This window comes from Panthera leo, chromosome D4 (genome assembly GCF_018350215.1).
Source record: "Panthera leo isolate Ple1 chromosome D4, P.leo_Ple1_pat1.1, whole genome shotgun sequence".
Classification (NCBI taxonomy): Eukaryota; Metazoa; Chordata; class Mammalia; order Carnivora; family Felidae; genus Panthera; species Panthera leo.
The window spans coordinates 24,976,366-24,996,809 of record NC_056691.1 but is presented as its reverse complement, the minus strand read 5'-3'; the positions used below and the strand labels follow the sequence as shown (position 1 = coordinate 24,996,809).

Below are 20,444 nucleotides of genomic sequence, written 5' to 3'. Positions count from 1 at the left end.
TTTTTAATGCTTATTTATTTTTGACAAGAGAGAGAGACAGAGCATGATGGGGGAGGGGCAGAGAGAGAAGGAGACACAGAATCCAAAGCAGGCCCGAGGCTCTGAGCTGTCAGCGCAGAGCTTGATGCAGGGCTTGAACTCACAGACCACGAGATCACGACCTGAGCCGAAGTCGGATGCTCAACCGACTGAGCCACCCAAGTGCCCCTTAAGTTTATTTTGAGAGAGAGTGTGAGTGGAGGAGGGGCAGAGAGAGGGAGAGAGAGAATCCCAAGCAGGCTCTGTGTTGTCAGCGCAGAGCCTGACATGGGGCTCAGTCTCATGAATCATGAGATCGTGACCTGAGCTGAAATCAAGAGTCTGTTGCTTAACTGACTGAGCCACCCAGGCAACCCAGTATTATATTCTTTTTGATGCTACTGTAAGTGGAATTTTTAAAAATTTTTCAGGTTCCTTATAAGTATAGTGGGCACTTTATTTTTTGATATATTAATTCTACCAGAAGTCTTCAGAAATAAGTATACCATATTTTAGAAGTAGAAAAGCAGTGTTTCAGTTTTGATTATTTTTGAATAATCAATAACTTGGTTTCAAGTTATATCATAGAAATCCTTGAAACTATTTTCATGGATTTATTTCTGATATTTGTGGCAAAAAGATGTTACTTTCCAGCACATAGCTATAAAATCTAGTAAAGGGTTTTCTTTCAATACGGGTGTACAATTATTCGGTTATTTCCTTGTCTTAATTTTCTAACTCTCCAGTTATTCAGTATTTAGATTAATGGACTGGGAAACCTATTTTTACTACAGAAAGAATGGCACAATAGAATCCCATGCACTTATCACTTTGCTGCATCATTTACCAACTCATGGCCTCTACTCCTTAGATTGTTTTGCAATAAATCCAGACATTTCATCTGTAAATTATAGGTGTATTTTTATAAGACAGATTTACTCTTTGTAACCGACTTATATTGGAGGAAAACCTGCTTTAATGGACTTTGCTTGAGAAGATGGTTAATTTATTAGGATAGAGAAGTCAATAACTAAATTTGGTTTTTATTTTGTTACACAGGAGTCCAGAAATTACATAAAATGGATATTTCTCACACTAGATACTGAATATTAAGTAAAATCTAAGTTGCTATGGAAGAAATACCAGTAAAGGTTGCTGTAAGAATCCGACCTCTGCTATGCAAAGAAGTTCTTCATAATCATCAAGCTTGTGTGAGAGTTATTCCAAACACCCAGCAAATTATCATTGGGAGAGATAGAGTCTTTACTTTTGATTTTGTTTTTGGCAAGAATTCCACTCAAGATGAAGTTTATAATGCATGTATAAAGCCACTAGTGTTGTCGCTCATTGAGGGCTATAATGCAACCGTTTTTGCCTATGGACAAACTGGATCCGGGAAGACCTACACCATTGGAGGAGGCCATGTTGGTAAGATTCTCGTCCTACCTTTGACTTTTATTTGAGACACTAGAATCAAGCTAAAATATGATAGTGCCTGACACATAGTAGGTGCTCAGCATATTAATTGAATGAAATAAAGGGTAGTCAGATGAGTTCATAAGATCATCATCTTTGAAAGATTTATTTTTAAATATTGGTGTTTTAGTCAACAGTTTTTATTGTATTTGCTTGAGGAAACAAGTTTAAGACAATGTTCAGTGTTCAGCCCTTTCCATTTTTTTCCAGTCTTATTGAGATATAATTGACATATACCATTATATTAGCCCAAGGTGTACAATATAATGATTTCTATACATGTATGTATTGCAAAATGATTACCACAGTAAGTTTAGTTCACATCGATCACATCATATAGTTCTAAATTTCTTTTTCTTGGATAAGAACTTTTAAGAGCTAATATTTTAGCAGCTTTCAAATACACAATACAGTGTTGTTAACTGCAGTCACCAATATTGTATATTATTACATCCTCAGAACTTAGTTATAACTCAGATTTTTTACATCTTGACCACCTTCACCCATTTCCCCCACTCCCTGCCTCTGACAAACCTTTGTCATTTTGAACAGAACTTCAAGTAGAAAGAAATGAGTTAACATGACCAGATTTTGGTCTTTTAACATAGTCCACTTGTAAATATCAGAGTCTTACAACCAAGACTTAGAGGCAGTAGGTAGAATTTGTTATGTGGTTTAAAGTGCCTTTTTTTGGGGCACCTGGGTGGCTCCGTCGGTTAAGCGTCCGACTTCGGCTCAGGTCATGATCTCACGGTCCGTGAGCTCGAGCCCCGCATCGGGCTCTGTGCTGACAGCTCAGAGCCTGGAGCCTGTTTCAGATTCTGTGTCTCCCTCTCTCTGACCCTCCCCCATTCATGCTCTGTCTCTCTCTGTCTCAAAAATAAATAAACGTTAAAAAAAATTTTTTTTTAAAATAAAGTCTTTTTTCCTCCTATTTTTTAGCAAATTTTTATTTTATTTTTTCAGCTTTATAGAGGTACAATTGACAAATAAAATTGTACGATATTTAAAGTGTACATCATGATGATTTGATGAATGTAAACATTGTCAAAGGATTCTCCAATGTAGTTAACACATCCATCACCTCACATATAAATACAGATTTCTATTTTAAATACTGAATATTTTAGAATATAGTTTCTCCTGCTTGTAATTCTAGTTTGGAAAAGGTGAAATTGTTAGGATTTCTTGTAGAGCTGGAAGGAACCTTGAAAATCATCTCTCTTTATTTATAAGTGAGGAGCTCCAGCCATGGAGCAATCACTGAAGGGCTTGCTCAGCTAGAGGGCTAGTGACAGCTGGGATTGAATGCCAAGTCCTCTTTTTTTTTTTTTATTTTTTTATTTTTTTAATGTTTATTTATTTTTGAGAGAGAGACAGAGTACACTAGGGGGATGAGGCAGAGAGAGAGGGAGACACAGAATCTGAAGCAGGCTCCAGGCTCTGAGCTGTCAGCACAGAGCCCGACGCGGGGCTTGAACTCACGAACTGTGAGATCATGACCTGAGCCGAAGTCGGATGCTCAACCGACTGAGCCACCCGGGCGTCCTGCCAAGTCCTCTTTTGAGGACTTGTTTACTGTATTGATTTTTTTTTTCACTAAATGCAAACTTTTGAATGTTGTACATATATATGTATTATTGTCTAAAATTATTGCTACGTTCTGTATACATGTAATGACTCTTAATGTATTTTCTACTTTCCTGCTTCTCAAATATAGAATATGTGACTTTCAGAAACATCTCTTATTACATGTAGGGACTGGTGAGGGGTAGAGTTGGAGTCTGGCTGAGTTGAGGAAGCCCTGATTGCAAAGATTAAATGGAGAGGCCGTTAGTGCCCAGTACCCCCCCACACCACCATTTTTAGAATCAGTATGACATAGGATTAAGAGGTTAAAGATACTAGGTTATTTTAGGGTCTCAAAAAATTCAAATTTTCTGTTATAAGTTGTGGGTTTTTTTTTTGTTTTTTTTTTTTTAGGGCTGTAGCCCCTTTTTTAATTGGCAAATGTTTTGCGATCTTTAAGACTCAGTATGTTCTTTTTACTAATAGGAGTTATGTTTAGAGCTTGGTGACTTAAGTATAGCTATATTGTTTTTTATTAAGAAGCCATACATACAATTTTAATTCTTTAAGGGAAAAAGTTGTTAAGTTTATCTATTCTTGGGGCATCTGGGTGGCTCAGTCAGTTAAGTGACAGACTCTTAATTTCGGTTCAGGTCACGATCTCACTGTTCGAAGCCTGCATCAGGCTCTGCACTGACAGTGCGGAGCCTGCTCGGGATTCTCCCTCTCTCCTTCTCTCTCTGCCCCTCCCCCTCTCTCTTTCTCTCTCTCTCTCTCTCTCTCAAAATAAATAAATAAACTTAAAAAAAATATTATAGCTGCTCTAAAGTACTTTATACTTGATAACACCCTTAGAAACAGTTTTTTATTTTATCCCCTAGGTTTTCTTATTCTTTTTATTTTTTTAATATATATTTTTAAAAATGTTTAACGTTTATTTATTATTGAGAGACAAAGAGACAGAGCATGAGCAGGGGAGGGGCAGAGAGAGGAGGAGACACAGAATCGGAAGCAGGCTCCAGGCTCCAAGCTGTCAGCACAGAGCCTGACGTGGGCTTGAACTCACGAACTGTGAGATCATGACCTGAGACGAAGTTGGACGCTCAGCCGACTGAGCCACCCAGGCGCCCATCTTTTTATTTTTTAAAAAAATCATTTTTTTTCCACCATGTTAAGTGTACTCTTTAATCCCCATCCCCTCTTTCCCCCATCACCCTACACACCTCCCGTCTGGTAACCGTCAGTTTATTCTCTATAGTTAACAGTCTGTTTCTTGGTTTGTCTCTCTTTCTTTTTTCCTTTGCTCATTTGTTTTGTTACTTAAGTTCCACATATGAGTGAAATTGTATGGTATTTGTCTTTCTCCGACTGACTTGTTTCTCTCAGCAGTACACGCTCTAGCTCTGTCCATGTCCTTGCAAATGGCAAGATTTTATTATTTTTTATGGCTGAATAATATTCCATTATATATATCTGTGGTATCTTCTTCATCCATTCATCTATTGATGGATACTTGGGCTGCTTCCATAGTTTGGCTATTGTAAATAACACTGCTATAAACATAGGGGCTTAAACAAAGGGGTATCCCTTTGAATTACTGTTTTTGTATTTTGGGGGTAAATACCCAGTAGTGCAATTACTGGATCATTAGGCAGTTCTATTTTTAAGGTTTTGAGGAAACTCCATACTCTTTTTCCACTGTGGCTTCACCAGTTTGTATTCCCATCAACGGTGCAAGAAGGTTCCTTTTTCTCTACATCCTTACCAACACTTGTTTCTTGTGTTGTCGATTTTAGCCATTCTGACAGGTATGAGGCGATATCTCATTGTAGTTTTGATTTGCACTTCCCTGATGATGAGAGATGTTGAACATCTTTTTTTTTTTTAGTGTTTATTTATTTATTTTTGAGAGAGATAGAGTGCGAACAGGGGAGGGGAAGAGAGAGGGAAACAGAGAATCCCAAGCAGGCTTCACGCTGTCAGCACAGAGCCCAACATGGGGCTCGGACTCATGAACTGTGAGATCATGACCTGAGCTGAAATCAAGAGTCAGTTGCTGGGGTGCCTGGGTGGCTCAGTTGGTTGAGCGTCAGACTTCGGCTCAGGTCATGATCTCACGGCTTGTGGGTTTGAGCCCCGTGGCAGGCTCTGTGCTGATAGCTCAGAGCATGGACCCTGCTTTGGATTCTGTGTCTCCCTCTCGCTCTGCTCCTCCCCCACTCACGCTCTGTCTCTCTCTCTCTCAAAAATAAATAAACATTAAAAAAAATTTTTTTTTGAAGAGTCAGTTGCTCAACTGACTGAACCACCCAGGTTCCCCTCGAGGATCTTTTCAGGTATCTGTTGACCATCTAGATGTCTTCTTTGGAGAAATGTCTGTTCATGTCTTCTGCCCATTTTTAAATTGGATTATTTGTTTTTTGGGTGTTGAGTTGTATCAGTTCTTTCCATATTTTGAATACTAATCCTTTATTGGATGTCATTTGCGGATATCTTCTCTCGTTCAGTAGGGTTGCCTTTTAATTTTGTTGATTATTTCCTTTGCTGTGCAGAAGCTTTTTATTTTGATGTAGTCCCAATAGTTTGCTTCTGCTTTTGTTTCCCTTGCCTCAGGAGACGTATCTAGTAAGAAGTTGCTATGGCCAATGTCAGAGAGATTAATGGCAGTACTCTCTTCAAGGATTTTTGTGATTTCAGGCCTCACATTTAGGTTTTTAATCCACTTTCAGTTTGCTTTTGTATATAGTGAAAGAAAGTGGTCCAGGTTCATTCTTTTGCATGTAGCTGTCCAGTTTTCCCAGCATCATTTGCTGAAGAGACTGTCTTTTTCCCATTGCATATTCTTTTCCTCCTTTGTTGAAGATAAATTGACCATATAATTGTGGGTTTATTTCTGGGTTTTCTATTCTGTTCTATTGATCTATGTGTCTGTTTTTGTACCAATACCATACTATCTTGATTGCTATAGCTTTGTAATGTAACGAAGTCTGGAATTGTGATTCCTCCAGTTTTGTTTTTCTTTCTTTTTTTTTTTAACATTTTTTTATTAAATTTTTAAAATGTTTTTTACTTATTTTTTGAGAGCGAGAGACAGAGTGTGAGTGGGGGAGGGGCAGAGAGAGAGGGAGACACAGAATTCGAAGCAGGCTCCAGGCTCCGAGCTGTCGGTACAGAGCCCAATGCGGGGCTTGAACCCACGAACTGTGAGATCATGACCTGAGCCGACGTCTGATGCTTAACCAACGAGCCAACCCAGGCACGCCCCTTTTTAAGAAATTTTTAAAATGTTTATTTATTTTTGAGAGAGAAAGAGAGAGAGAGGCAGAATGCAAGCAGGGGAGGGGAAGAGAGGAAGGGAGACACAGAATCTGAAGCAGGCTCCAGGCTCTGAGTTGTCAGCACAGAGCCTGACGTGGGGCTTGAACTCATGAACCGTGATACCATAACCTGAACTGAAGTTGGATGCTCAACCGACTGAGCTACCCAGGTGCCCCCAGTTTTGTTTTTATTTTTCAAGATATCTTTGGCTGTTTAGAGTCTTTTGTGGTTCCATACAAATTTTAAGATTATTGTAGTTCTGTGAAAAATGCTGTTGGTATTTTGGTAAGGATTGCATTTAATGTATAGATTGCTTTGGGTAGTATAGACATTTTCACAGTATTTGTTCTTCTAATCCATAAGCATGGAGCGTCTTTCCATTTCTTTGTGTGTCTTCAGTTTCTTTCATCAATATTTTATAGTGTTCAGAGTACAAATCTTTCACCTCTTTGGTTAAGTTTGTTCCTAGATATTTTATTTTTGGTGCAATTGTAAATGAGATTATTTAATTTTCTTTCTGCTGCTTCATTATTAGTGTATGGGAATGCAAAAGATGCCTGAACATTGATTTTGTATCCTGTGACTTTACTCAATTCATTTATCAGTTCTAGGAGTTTTTTGGTGGAGTCTTTAGCATTTTCTATATATAGTATTGTGTCATCTGCCAGTAGAGTTTTACTTCTTCCTTACCAATTTGGATGCCTTTTATTTCTTTTTGCTGTCAAAGTGCTATGGCTGGGACTTCTAGTACTATGTTGAATACAAGTGGTGAGTGTGGTCATCCTTGTCTTATTCCTGACCTTCAGGGGAAAAGCTCTCTGTTTTTTACCATTGAATATCTTGTTGGCTATGGGCTTTTCATATATGGCCTTTATTTTGTTGAGATATATTCCCTCTGGACCTACTTTGCAGAGGGTTTTTATCATGAATGGATGATGTTCTTTGTCAAATGCTTTTCTGCATCTGTTGAAATGATCATATGGTTTTTATCTTTTCTCTTACTGATGTGACATACCACATTGATTATTTTGCAGCTTATAAACTACTCTTGCATTCCAGGAGTAAATCCCACTTGATCGTGGTGTATGATTTTTTAAAATATATTTTTGAATTCGGTTTATTAATATTTTGTTGAGGATTGCATCCATATTCATGAGAGATCTTGGCCTGTAGTCATCTTTTTTGTGGTGTCTTTATCTGGTTTTGGTATCAGGGTGATACTGGCTTTATAGAATGAATTTGGAAGTTTTCCTTCCTCTTGTATTTTTTGGAATAGTTTGAGAAGAATGGGTATTAGCTCTTTTTTAAATGTTTGGTACAATTCACAGTGGAGCTGTCTGGTTGTGGACTTTTGTTTGTCGGGAGTATTTTGATTCCTGATTCAATTTCATTGTTAGTGATTGGTTTGTTCAAATTTTTATTTCTTCCTGCTTCAGTTTTGATAGATTATATGTTTCTAGGAATTCATCCATTTCTTCTAAGTTGTCCAGTTTGTTGGCATATAGGTTTTCATAATATTCTATTACGTTTGCTTTTATTTCTATGGTGTTGGTTTTTATTTCTTCCCTTCTGTTAGTAATTTTGTTTATTTGGGTCCTCTCATTTTTTAAAGGAATCTTTCTAGAAACTTATTCCCTGGCTCTTTAAAAATTATAATAATGTGCATTGTAAAAAGAATTGCAAGTGATGCTTAAGAAATTAAATTAGGGGTGCCTGGGTGGCTCAGTTGGTTAAGTGTCAGACTTTGGCTCAGGTCATGATCTTGCAGTTTGTGAGTTTGAGTCCGGCATCGGGCTCTTTGCTGTCAGTGCAGGGCCCACTTAGGATCTTCTGTCCTCCTCTCCTGCCTCCCCCATAAAAAAATGAATAAACATTAAAAAAAAAGAAACTAAAATAAATGAAAACTAGTCTCATCCCAAGGAAATAACCATTTGATGTATAGTATTCTAGAGTGCTCTAGACATTTTTCTAGGCATTTTACAAATATTCATGTAGTTTTATTCTTGTTGTTTTGTTTAATGAATTATTATACCATTATTTCTATAACTTTCTTTTTGCATTTAACAATATAAAGTATTTCATTTCTTCACTTTTGTGTCATAGAAATTTACTCATTTTTTTCAGACTATATAATATTCTACAATTGGAATGGACCATAGTTCCTCCATTCCAGTTTTTATTTATTTCTGAGAGAGAGATAGAGTGTGACCAGAGGAGGGGCGGAGAGAGAGGGAGACACAGAATCTGGAGCAGGCTCCAGGCTTCGAGCTGTCAACACAGAACCCAGTGTGGGGCTCCAACTCAACGAACCATGAGATCATGACCTGAGCCGAAATCAGACACTTAACCGACTTCTTCCTTACCAATTTGGATGGCTTTTATTTCTTTACGTTGTCGAATTGCTATGGCTAGGACTTCCAGTACTATGTTGAATAAAAGTGGAACTCTTTTGCACTGCTGATAGGAATGCAAACTGGTGCAACCACTCTGGAAAACAGTATGGAGGTTCCTCAAAAAATTAAAAATAGAACTACTCTATGACCCAGCAATTGCACTACTAGGTATTTATCCAAGGGATACAAGAGTGCTGTTTCGAAGGGGCATGTGCACCCCAATGTTTATAGCAGTGCTATTGACAATAGCCAAAGTATGGAAAGAGCCCAAATGTTCATTGACTGATGAAGGGATAAAGAAGATGTGGTGTATATATATATATACAATGGAATATTACTCGGTGATCAAAAAGAATGAAATCTTGTCATTTGCAACAATGTGGGTGGAACTAGAGGGTATTACGCTAAGCAAAATTAGAGAAAAACAAATATATGACTTCACTCATATGTGGAATTTAAGATACAAAACAGATGAACGTAAGGGAAAGGAAGGAAAAATAATGTAAACAGGGAAGGGGACAAACCATAAGAGACTCTAAAATACAGAGAACAAACTGAGGGTTGCCAGCAGGGTGTTGGGTGGGGGGAAGGGCTAAAGGGGTGAGGGGCAATAAGGAGGACACTTGTTGGGATGAGCACTGGGTGTTATATATAAGTGACAACATCTGTTGTTGCCTGAGTTAATTTTAGCCATTCTGACAGGTATGAGATCGTATCTCATGTGGCTTTGATTTGTATTTCCCTAATGATGAGTGATGTTGAACATTTTTTCATGTGTCTGTTAGCCATCTGGATGTCTTCTTTGGAAAAGTGTCTATTCATGTCTTGCCCATTTCTTCACTGGATTATTTGTTTTTTAGGTGTTGAGTTTGATAAATTCTTTATAGATTTTGGATACTAACCCTTTATCTGATATGTCATTTGCAGATATCCTCTCCCATTCCGTCCATTGCCTTTTAGTTTTGCTGATTGTTTCCTTCACTGTGCAGAAGCTTTTTATCTTGATGAGGTCCCAATAGTTCATTGTTGCTACTTGTTATTTTTATTTTACTTTATGTTTTTAATGTTTACTTTTGAGAGAGAGAGAGAGAGAGAGAGAGAAAGAGAGAAAGAGAAAGAGAAAATGAATCTGAAGCAGGCTCCGGGCTCTGAACTTTCAGTGCAGAGCCCAATGTGGGATTCAAACCTACAAACTGTGAAATCATGACCTGAGCTGAAATCGGATGCTTAACCGACTGAGCCACCCAGGCACCCCTGGTGTCTGATTTTTAAATAATGCTGTTTTTTTCCTCCTATAGATAATTTATTGAGCATTTGTAGTGCCTAGGGCACCATGCTAGGCCCTGAGGCAGAATAATCTTTTTTTTTCAATAGGATGCCTATTTAAACTAATAGTCATTTTCCTGCTTCTCAGCACCTTGGATTTACTGACTTGTACCAGAAACTAGAACATTCTCTAGAAACTTTTGTGTGTTCTTTAAATAACATACAATAGCTAAATGATAGCTGTTGATGTATAAAACTTTACAAGTTCTCTCTCCGAAGCTGTCTCTGGAATATAAGTGTAACGTTGAAAATATGGCATTTAGGTTACCAAAATACCTACTGAAGCTTTATGATAAATATTTGAAATTCAGTGTTTTGGTAAGTTTTGAATTATTGTGTTTTGTTATCTTTTGAAGTGGGAAATGAATCAGCTGTTTCTAATCGACTTTATATTCTGGGTAATCTACAATGTGTATATTGCACTGTAGTTCATAGGTGCAACTATTGGCTAGTTCCTGGAAACTCAAAAAAGAATCTTCACTCTCTTGTATTAGAAAAAGCTACAGCTTTCTTTATTTGCCACACGATGGCAGTCTTGCATCTTAAATTAGGTGAAAGGTAGTCCAAGTTAATAGAGGTTCACATTTTCAGGATGTTTGTTGCCAAAAATCTAAACATCGGTAATTTTCAACCTGGAAGCTAGTTATTTTTAAGGTTCATTTGCAAACCAACCCTTTGCGCTTGAAACATATTTTCTATGGAACAATGCTACAAATGCTGGGTAGGTTTCTAAATTAACTTAACTTATTTAACCTTAAGTCCCAATTTGTTCTTTGACTTGTTTCACACTTTACCTTGTAATTTTTAAAACTATTTAAAAAATTGTTGGGGCGCCTGGGTGGCTCAGTCGGTTAAGCGGCCGACTTTGGCTCAGGTCATGATCTTGCGGTCCATGAGTTTGAGCCCCGCGTCGGGCTCTGTGCTGACAGCTCAGAGCCTGGAGCCTGTTTCAGATTCTGTGTCTCCCTCTCTCTGACCCTCCCCTGTTCATGCTCTGTGTCTCCCTCTCTCAAAAATAAATAAAACGTTAAAAAAAATTTTTTTTAATTGTGGAAACTTTTATACATCAATATTATAGTTTACAGTTTTAAAAAATTTGTAATATAGAGAAATGTAAGAAAATAGATGTATACATTATAAATTTAGGGTTTTGGCTTTTCTTATATTTTAATTTTCAGATGTCCTTTCTTTCTCTAAATTTTTAGCTTCAGTTGTGGAGGGTCAAAAGGGTATCATTCCTCGAGCTATCCAAGAAATATTTCAAAACATCTCTGAAAATTCTAGCACTGACTTTAATATCAAAGTGTCTTATATAGAAGTATATAAGGAAGACCTAAGAGATCTTCTAGAATTAGAAACATCTATGAAGGATCTTCACATCCGAGAAGATGAAAAAGGAAACACAGGTAAATAGCATTGACTGCCTTCATTACCAAATAGATGTGATTTAATTCAGTTTCTGGATATATTCCAAAGAATCTTTAAAACAGACATAGAAGCAAAAGGAATTTGTTTTTTCTTTAAAATTGAATACCTTTTTAATTCCCAATATCCATTAAATCACCCAGGTGAAAAGTAGTTCAGACTGGTTGGTTAAATGAAGTTAGTAAGTTGTAATTCAAGATACTTATATTCTATAATTGTCCCCACTCTGGGCTGAAGATCAGTGAGACTTTGAAATAGGCTAAATTAGTATTTGTACTTTTTTTTTCTCCCAGAGTTTCTCCCAGATTGGAGACGGCTTCTCCCTTTGGTGTTTGTCCAAGTTGATCTAGAATTCTCCTTTTGTCCTCTTTGATTTTGTCCTGTACTTTGTTGTATTTTTCAAGATCTTTCTATGCTAGCAACTTGTTAATCTCATTAAATATCAATTTGTTTGGAAATGGGAGAAGGTTCGAATGGGTCAAAATGCAAGTATTTTAAAGCATAGCACCTCCTGCTTTTCTGATTTAAAGGGTTATATGTTCAACATAGAACATTTTGAAAACATAGAAAAGTTTAAGGAAGAAAGTTATTAAAGATCAGTTTTAATCCCAGAACCCAGAAAAAGTAACTTCTGTTTTTGGTGTGTTTCCTTCCAGATTTCTTTTCCCATGCATGTATAATTTTTTTTAATATACTTGCAACCCTACATATAACATCGCATCTTATTTTTTCATGTAATATTTATATGGTGAGCATTTTCACACAACATTAAATATTTCTCAAAGTTATGAGTCTTCATGGTCATGTAGTAATTTGTCTTCTAAATGTATTATACTTTACCTAATATTCCATTGTTGGACATTTAATCAGTTTCCAGAGTTTCATTATTATTAACAACAATGACTTGGATGTGTTTCTAAGAAAGGATACTTAGGTAGAACCTTCTTGGAGAAAAAGGATCCTGCTTGAGGAGTGTCCCCTTGAGGGAATCTCCTCGCAGTAGGAATGTAAGGTCGTTCAAACTGCCTGCAGGGGGCAGTGAAGTTTGTTGCCTTTTTAGCCCTGGGTTGGCAGCCCTGGAATTCCTCAATGTTTGAAAAAATTGGTTTTTGTTTTCTTTTTAATTTTTTTTTACATTTATTTATTTTTTGAGAGAGAGAGACAGAGTACAAGCGGGGGAGGGGCAGAGAGAGGGGGAGACACAGAATCCGAAGCAGGCTCCAGGCTCTGAGCTGTCAGCACAGAGCCCGACGCAGGGCTCGAACCCACAAACTGCAAGATCATGACCTGAGCTGAAGCCGGTCGCCTAATTGACTGAGCCACCCAGGCACCCCTGTTTTGTTTTTGAGAAAGAAAGCATACATGGTAGTCTATGGTCTTATTAGATAATTCAGTGTAGTTTATCTTTTCTGGACAGAATCCAGGCCAGTGTTTTGAGCTTCTATATCATATAAAAGGTAATTCTTGAATGTTTTTATTTTTTGTTAAAGATACAAAAATAATACATATTTATTGTAAAATAGCCCATATGCTGTCACCCCTGATAAACTTAATAGCTGTTATCAGTCCTGCAAAAGTTTTGGAAAGATGTGACAAATGCTGTTAAGACAAATTGCCGTATGTTTTATACGGTATTCCACTCACAACCAAAATGTATTTCTTTGACATCCTTATTTAGTTCCTTCGTGTAAAGCACTGGTTGGCATCCAACCTAGATGCTGCACAATTAGCATCACCGTGGAAGTTTTTTAAAAAATACTGATTTCCAGGGGCGCCTGGGTGGCTCAGTTGGTTAAGTGACCAACTTCAGCTCGGGTCATGATCTCGCTGTTCGTGAGTTCGAGCCCCGCGTTGGGCTCTGTGCTGACAGCTCAGAGCCTGGAGCCTACTTCAGATTCTGTGTTTCCCCCTCTCTCTACCCCTCCCCTGCTCACGCTCTCTCTCTGTCTCTCAATAATAAATAAACATTTAAAAAAGTAAAAAAAAAAACTGATTTCTGGGCCCTGCTTTTCAGAAATCCTGATGAATTTGTCTGATCGGGCCTGGGCATCAGTACTTTCTCTTTTATAAAGCTTCCAGATGATTTGCAGCTAGGTTTGAGGACCATGGATAGTGCTAAGCTGTAGCCTAACATTAAAAAACTTTATGAAAGTTATGCTTTGATTTACAGTTACATTGTCATACTTTATAATTGGTGATGTGTTAGCATTCCCTGTTTGTAGTATAAGTACTTTAGAATTTTCAATGAACTAGGTTGTTAAGAAAGTGTCATGATGGAAATAATGAAGGCAAAATGATTATTTTTCAAGAAAACAGTGACATAACCGAATCTGAATAAAGAGGAAACATGGCTCTGTAATTCAAGCACAGAATCAGGAGCTTTATGACTCTGATTCAAAGCCCAAATCCACCTTCTTCTTTTTGAAGTATGTTTGGATATAAGCAAATAATGTGGGTGGTAAGCTTTGGCTTATTTTTGGCTCTTATTCTGCTGTTGTTGAAATAGAAACTTTTTTGCTTTTTGTGAATTGCCAACATGTTTGTTTATCTTATACTCTGATATTATGTAGGTTAAGCCTGTTTTTAAAATGAATAACCAATTTATTTATACTGAAATTTTCATGTATCGTTGGTTATGACCACACAGTACCAAAACCCTTAAACCTAAGGATGGTTTGAAGACTCAAAAGAAACGGATTTCTTTTAATTAATCTACCACTAGTTAATTCTTTTGAGTTAATATTTAATTAATCTATTTAAATAAGTCTGTTAGACTCTATAAGTCAAAATACTGGATTAAAGGGTTTTTCTTTTCTCAGTCATCTTAAAGAATTGAGTGTGATATGTGACTCCAAAGAAACCAGATTGTTTAATACACACACACACACACACACACACACACACACACACACACATATATATAATATCTTTTAGAATTTAAATATCAAAATGAGTGCTGTCTATTAAAATAGTTCCTTTGGAAGATTATCCAAAATTACTTAATGATATTGCTGTCACTATTGTTTGAAATGCTCTTGATTTTTTAAGACACTTTCTTAGCCTGGGAAGTTTAGCAAATAATAACTGTTGTGGTTAAGTTTAAACTCTACTGGGTTTTGATTAAAATTTGGTTTAAAAACTTGCTGTTGCTATTTTAAGTGATTGTTGGGGCCAAGGAATGTCACGTGGAGAACGCAGATGAGGTGATGAGTCTCCTGGAGATGGGGAATGCAGCCAGGCATACAGGTACCACCCAAATGAACGAGCACTCCAGTAGATCACATGCAATTTTTACAATCAGCATTTGTCAAGTAGAGAAAAATACAGAGGCAGCTGAAGATGGATCGTGGTATTCCCATCGGCATATTGTCTCAAAGTTCCACTTTGTGGATTTGGCGGGCTCGGAAAGAGTAACTAAAACCGGGAATACTGGCGAACGGTTCAAAGAATCCATTCAGATCAACAGTGGGCTGTTGGCTTTAGGAAATGTAATCAGTGCGCTTGGGGACCCACGCAGGAAGAGCTCCCATATTCCATACAGGGACGCTAAAATCACCCGGCTTCTGAAGGATTCCTTGGGAGGCAGTGCCAAGACTGTCATGATCACTTGCGTCAGCCCATCCTCCTCAGATTTTGACGAGTCCTTAAATTCCCTCAAATATGCCAACAGAGCACGCAATATTAGAAACAAACCCACCTTAAACTTCAGCCCCGAGTCTGACCGTATGGACGAAATGGAATTTGAAATCAAGTTGCTTCGAGAAGCTCTGCAAAGCCAGCAGGATAGCATCAGCCAAACCAGCCAGATCCATCAAGAGGGGACTCCTGATAAAAACAGGATCCGGTCTCTTGAGGAACAAGTAGCTCAGCTACAAGGAGAGTGTCAGAGTTACCAAACCTGTGTAGAGGAAGCCTTTACCTTCCTGGTGGACTTAAAGGGTGCTGTCAGACTGAACCAAAAGCAGCAACACAAACTGCAGGAGTGGTTTAACATGACCCAGGATGTCAGGAAGGCGGTGTTCGCCTCGTTCAGAGGGAGCCACGGCGTCGGCAACCTGGAAGAAGGACCACAGCATGTGACAGTTCTCCAGCTGAAGCGAGAGCTTAGGAAATGCCAGGTATGTAGACACCACTTCCGTTAGTGACTTGTTTAAGGACTCCGTTTATTTGGGCAAGGGTCATTTTGGGATTCCAGAAGTTTTTAAAAAGGATTATATGTAAATTCTCATTTGCCTTTTGCTCAGTCTCTTTTTCCCTTTTCCTACTGCTTTGTCCTCATTTTCCTTTCTCTTTTAATATTTTTTTAATTTTTTTAAGTTTATTCATTTCGAGAGACAGAGAGAGCAAGTGGGGGAGGGGTAGAGAGAGAGGGAGAGAGAGAATCCCAAGGAGGCTCCACAGTGTCAGCACAGAGCCTGACACAGGATTCAAAGTCAGGAAACTCGAGACCATGACCTGAGCCGAAACCAAGAGTCAGATGCTTAACCGACTGAGCCACCCTGTTGCCCCTCTCTTTCAGTATTTTAACTTGTTACATTTATGAAGTAGAATCTTGGGGACTTGGTCATTAATTTAGAGGGTGAAGAGAAACATAATTTCAGAAACAAAATGAAGTACTTTATTGAGTTTTTATCCCTCTTTGAGTCAGTGGTTCTTGAAGAAAAAAAAAAAAACTTCACCCCTTGAGTGTGGAATGTTGAGTTTTTAAAAAAAGTTTATTTATTTATTTATTTTGAGAGAGTACAGCAGGGGAGGGACAGAGAGAGAGGGAGAGAGAGAATCGCAAGCAGGCTCTGTGTTGTCAGTGCAGAGCCTGATGTGGGTTTGAACCCATGAACTGCAAGATTACAATCTTGAGCTGAAATCAAGAGTCAGAGGCTGAAGTGACTACTGAGCCACCCAGGCACCCCGGAATGTTGATTTTTTTTTAAACAAACAAAATCATTGTATGTGACAATATTTAAGGGATGTAGGTATGTACATGTGTACATATTATGTACATTGAGTTCTGAAATACATTTGTCACTTTCCATTCAAAAACCTGAAGATTTCGTGTCCCTAGGGAAATCACGGAAAACAAGATGTACCTATTCTGCTTACGTGGAGTTTGCATTATGTTGGGCAAATAGGTATTCTGCCAGTTTTTGAAAATAGGAAAACAGCTTTCTTTCTTTCTTTTTTTTTAACGTTTGTTTATTTTTGAGAGAGACAGAGACAGGATGCAAGTGGGTTAGGGGCAGAGAGAGAGGGAGACACAGAATCCAAAGCAGGCTCCAGGCTCTGAGCTGTCAGCATAGAGCCTGACGCAGGGCTTGAACTCACAAACCACGAGATCATGACCTGAGCCAGTCAGATGCTTAACCAACTGAGCCACCCAGGTGTCCTGAAAACAGCTTCCTAGAAAGAAACCTCTATTGCAGCAGTTCTTGGACTTTTTATTCACAAGGTTTTTTTGTTTTTGTTTTTTTAATATTATTTATTTTTAAGAGAGAGCACAAACAGGGGAGGGGCAGAAAGAGAGGCAGAGGATCCAGAGTGGGCCTGATAGCACTACACTGATAGCAGAGAGCCAATGGGGAGCTCGAACCCACAAACCGTGAGATGAGTTGAAGTCAGACACTTAACTGACTGAGCCACCCAGGTGCCCATACAAGGTTTTTTTTTTTTTTTTTTTATGTTTTTAAAATTGAGGTCCCCTAAAGAGCTTTTGTTTATGTGGGTTGTATTTACCATATTAGAATTAAAACACAAAAATTTAAGCTATTAATTCACTCAAAATAATAACCCAATGACATGTTAAGTAAAAACATTTTTTCATGAAAAATAACTATTTTCCAAATAAAAAAACTTAATAAAAGTGGAATTGTTGTACATTTTTACAAATCTCTTTTAATGTCTGGCTTAATAGAAGATGTGTGGATTTTCATATCTGCTTCGGCATACAGTTTGTTGCAATATGTTGTTTTAGTTGAAGTACATGAAGAATATCCAGCCTCATTTAGATTTGTAATTGGAAAGAGGAAGATTTTAATTTTTTTTCAGATAATTATGGATATTCTTCTTGGTTATTGCACCAAAACTCAACAAGTAGCGGCATCCTAAAGGTTACTTGCAATGTGGGATTTGAAACTATTTTTGTTACATTAAGATCTATACATTAAAATTTTTATTTTTATCTTGCTTTTTTTTGTTTTTTAAGAGAGAGAGAAAGAGCGCATGCGTGCGCGCGCAAGCAGGAGAGGGGCGGCAGGAGAGGGAGAGAGACTCTCCAGCAGGCTTCACGCCCAGCACAGAGCCTGTCACAGGGCTCCATCTCACAACTGTGAGATCGTGACCTGAGTGGAAATCAAGAGTCAGTTGTTTGACCGACTGAGCCACCCAGGCTCCCCTTTATCTTGTACTTTGAATGGATCTTTCATCCACGTGATTTTCAATCATCACCCATCGATCATTTGGAAAATATTTGTTTACTAAGTTACGTGCATCTTCCAATCAAGGGGCAGAAAGAGAGGGAGAGAGAGAATCAAGACTTGGACGCTCAACTGACTGAGCCACCCAGGCACCCTATCTCACAACGTCTGATACTTAAGTATAAGCATTTAAAGTCATAACTTTAAAATAATGGAGTTTTTAATTTTTGTTTTGAAGTAATCTGCCCCCAATATGAGGCTTGAACTCATGACCTTGAGAGCAAGAGTTGCATGCTGTATTGACTGAGCCATCCAGGTTCCCCAAAAATCATGGATTTTTTTCTTTTTTTAAAGCAGTAACTCTGCTCTACCTTCTTCATAATAGAGCAGGCCTGACCCTTCCTGTTTGGTATAAGAAAGTGGCAGAACAGGAAATACGATTGATGGGAAGCTTGAACTTTGGAGCACTATAGGAGTTGACAATAAGGAGTACTTCATCCTTCTAAGGTGGCTGAAATGGAAGCCCATAAAACCCCCTGATTGAGGATGGCGGGGTAGTAAGTTTTTCTCTCCATCTGTTGGAAATTCTGAATTAACTTGCTCTAGATTATGTACTCTAGATTAAGATTTCCCAAGGATATTAACAGTCTTTTTTGTTGTTGTTGTTAACGTTTTTGAGAGACAGAGACAGAGTGTGAGCAGGGCAGGGGGCAGAGAGAGAGGGACACACAGAATCGGAAGCAGGTTCCAGGCTCTGAGCTGTCAGCACAGGGCCCGACGTGGGGCTTGAACTCAGAAACTGTGAGATCATGACCTGAGCTGAAGTCAGATGCTTAACCGACTGAGCCACCCAGGAGCCCCAGGATATTAACAGTCTTGATGAAAAAGGGCACCATGATCAGATGTCTTTGGGGAATGCTAGATTGCAAAACTCCCAAGACTTCCCAGAACTTTCAAAGTGCTAGTGTAATTAATCTCAATGTGAAAGATACAATATTCAGTATTTCCCAATTAAAAAAATAGATTTTTTTTTTTTTTTGGTCTGAAGTCTTGCAGGAGTAGTAATCTTGGATACCACTAAATAGCAAATAGAGAAATGATTGCTGTCATTCCTCACCCCATATGTCTCCTTAAAAAGTTGTTTTCTAGGGGTGCCTGGGTGGCTCTGTTGGTTAAGCATCTGGCTTTGGCTCAGGTCATGATCTGGCAGTTTGTGAGTTCGAGCCACGCATCGGGCTATGTACAGACAGCTCAGAGCCTGGAGCCTGCTTCAGATTCTGTGTCTCCTATCTCTCCGCCCCTCTCCTGCTTGCTCTCTCTCTCTCTCTCAAAAATAAATAAAAAAAATTAAAAAGTTTTCTAGACTTTCTGTTTGAGACAGAATAACACAGTGGTTAAGAACATTGGTACCAAACTCCTAAGATTTGAATCCCAACTCCTTTGCTTACTTGCTCTGTGACTTTGGGAAAATACTTAACCTCTCTGTGCTAATTAAACAATAATAACAAGCACCTTGTAGGGTTCCTGTGAAGATTATTAAAACACTAGTTCCCATAAAACGATGAGAAGGCTGCCTGGCCTGGAGTAAGGCTCAATAAAGGCAGCTCATTATTATCTCTCATTTATTTTTCACCTACCTGTGCTGAGGTTATGTATCAGTGGCAGCTAAGTGATTGGACTTAGTAGCTGTACGTGGGGCCACATGCCCCACTTCACTACTGTGAAGTCAGCTTGATAAACTACTTAGCAAGACAGCAGGTCTGTGCAGGGAGAGGCATGGACATTCTCTTTGCTCAGCCCTGCTTCCTTGAGCCTGTTACACAAGCAGGTAAGTACTTAAAAATAAAATTCCTAGCCAACAGGAGATCGTGGGCCATATCACAGGTAGAATTACCACCAGATTTTTGCTAAGGAAGTGTCACTTTGAACTTCACCATCTCCTCCTTGTTAGATGCTGTCAGGTAGTGTTTCTGTTTTTTTGTTTTTAATTTTTTTTTAATGTTTACTTTTGGGAGAGAGAGAGAGAGAGAGTGCGTGCAAGTGAGGGAGGGGCAGAGAGAGAGGGAGACAGGATCTGAAGCAGGCTTTGTGCCGGCAGCAGACAGCCTGATGTGGGACTTGAACTCATGAACCATGAGATCATGACCTGAGCCGAAGTTGGACACTTAACCACTGAGCCAGCCAGGTGCTCCTGTGTCAGGTAGTGTTGTAATCCTTGGTTTTTGCCATTGGTCAATTATTGGAATACTCCATATTCTGTATGGTATATCCATATGGAATACCTCTCGAAGGACTTTGTTGCCTTTTTATTCCAAATTTTGAACCCGAGAGCAGTATGTGAACATGAATTTACTCAACAGTTAAACACTTGAAATAAATAATAAATAATATAGCTGTAGTCTGTAAAGCATATGTAAAAATAGTTGAATATGCAGTACTACGTGACAAATTACATTTTAAGCTCAAATGTACAGTTTACCACGGGAGAGGATATTAACCAACGAGAATT

At 38.4% G+C, this 20,444-nt stretch overlaps 1 protein-coding gene across 9 annotated transcripts in view; it reads left to right on the top strand.

The window, feature by feature from the left end:
* The window catches only part of KIF27 (kinesin family member 27), a 98,499-nt gene that overhangs the window by 4,901 nt on the left and 73,154 nt on the right, over positions 1-20,444 (top strand). For 8 of the 9 annotated variants that reach the window (XR_006195943.1, XR_006195944.1, XM_042913361.1 and 5 more), the window contains exons 2-4: positions 1,078-1,446; positions 11,279-11,506; positions 14,685-15,643. Coding sequence is in view for 7 of the 9 variants with exons in the window: in XM_042913361.1 (XP_042769295.1) it covers positions 1,149-1,446; positions 11,279-11,506; positions 14,685-15,643 (1,485 nt within the window). In the remaining 2 variants the exon portion in view is untranslated. The remainder of the gene's footprint in view (positions 1-1,077; positions 1,447-11,278; positions 11,507-14,684; positions 15,644-20,444) is intronic. The other variant, XM_042913360.1, reaches the window with a different exon arrangement.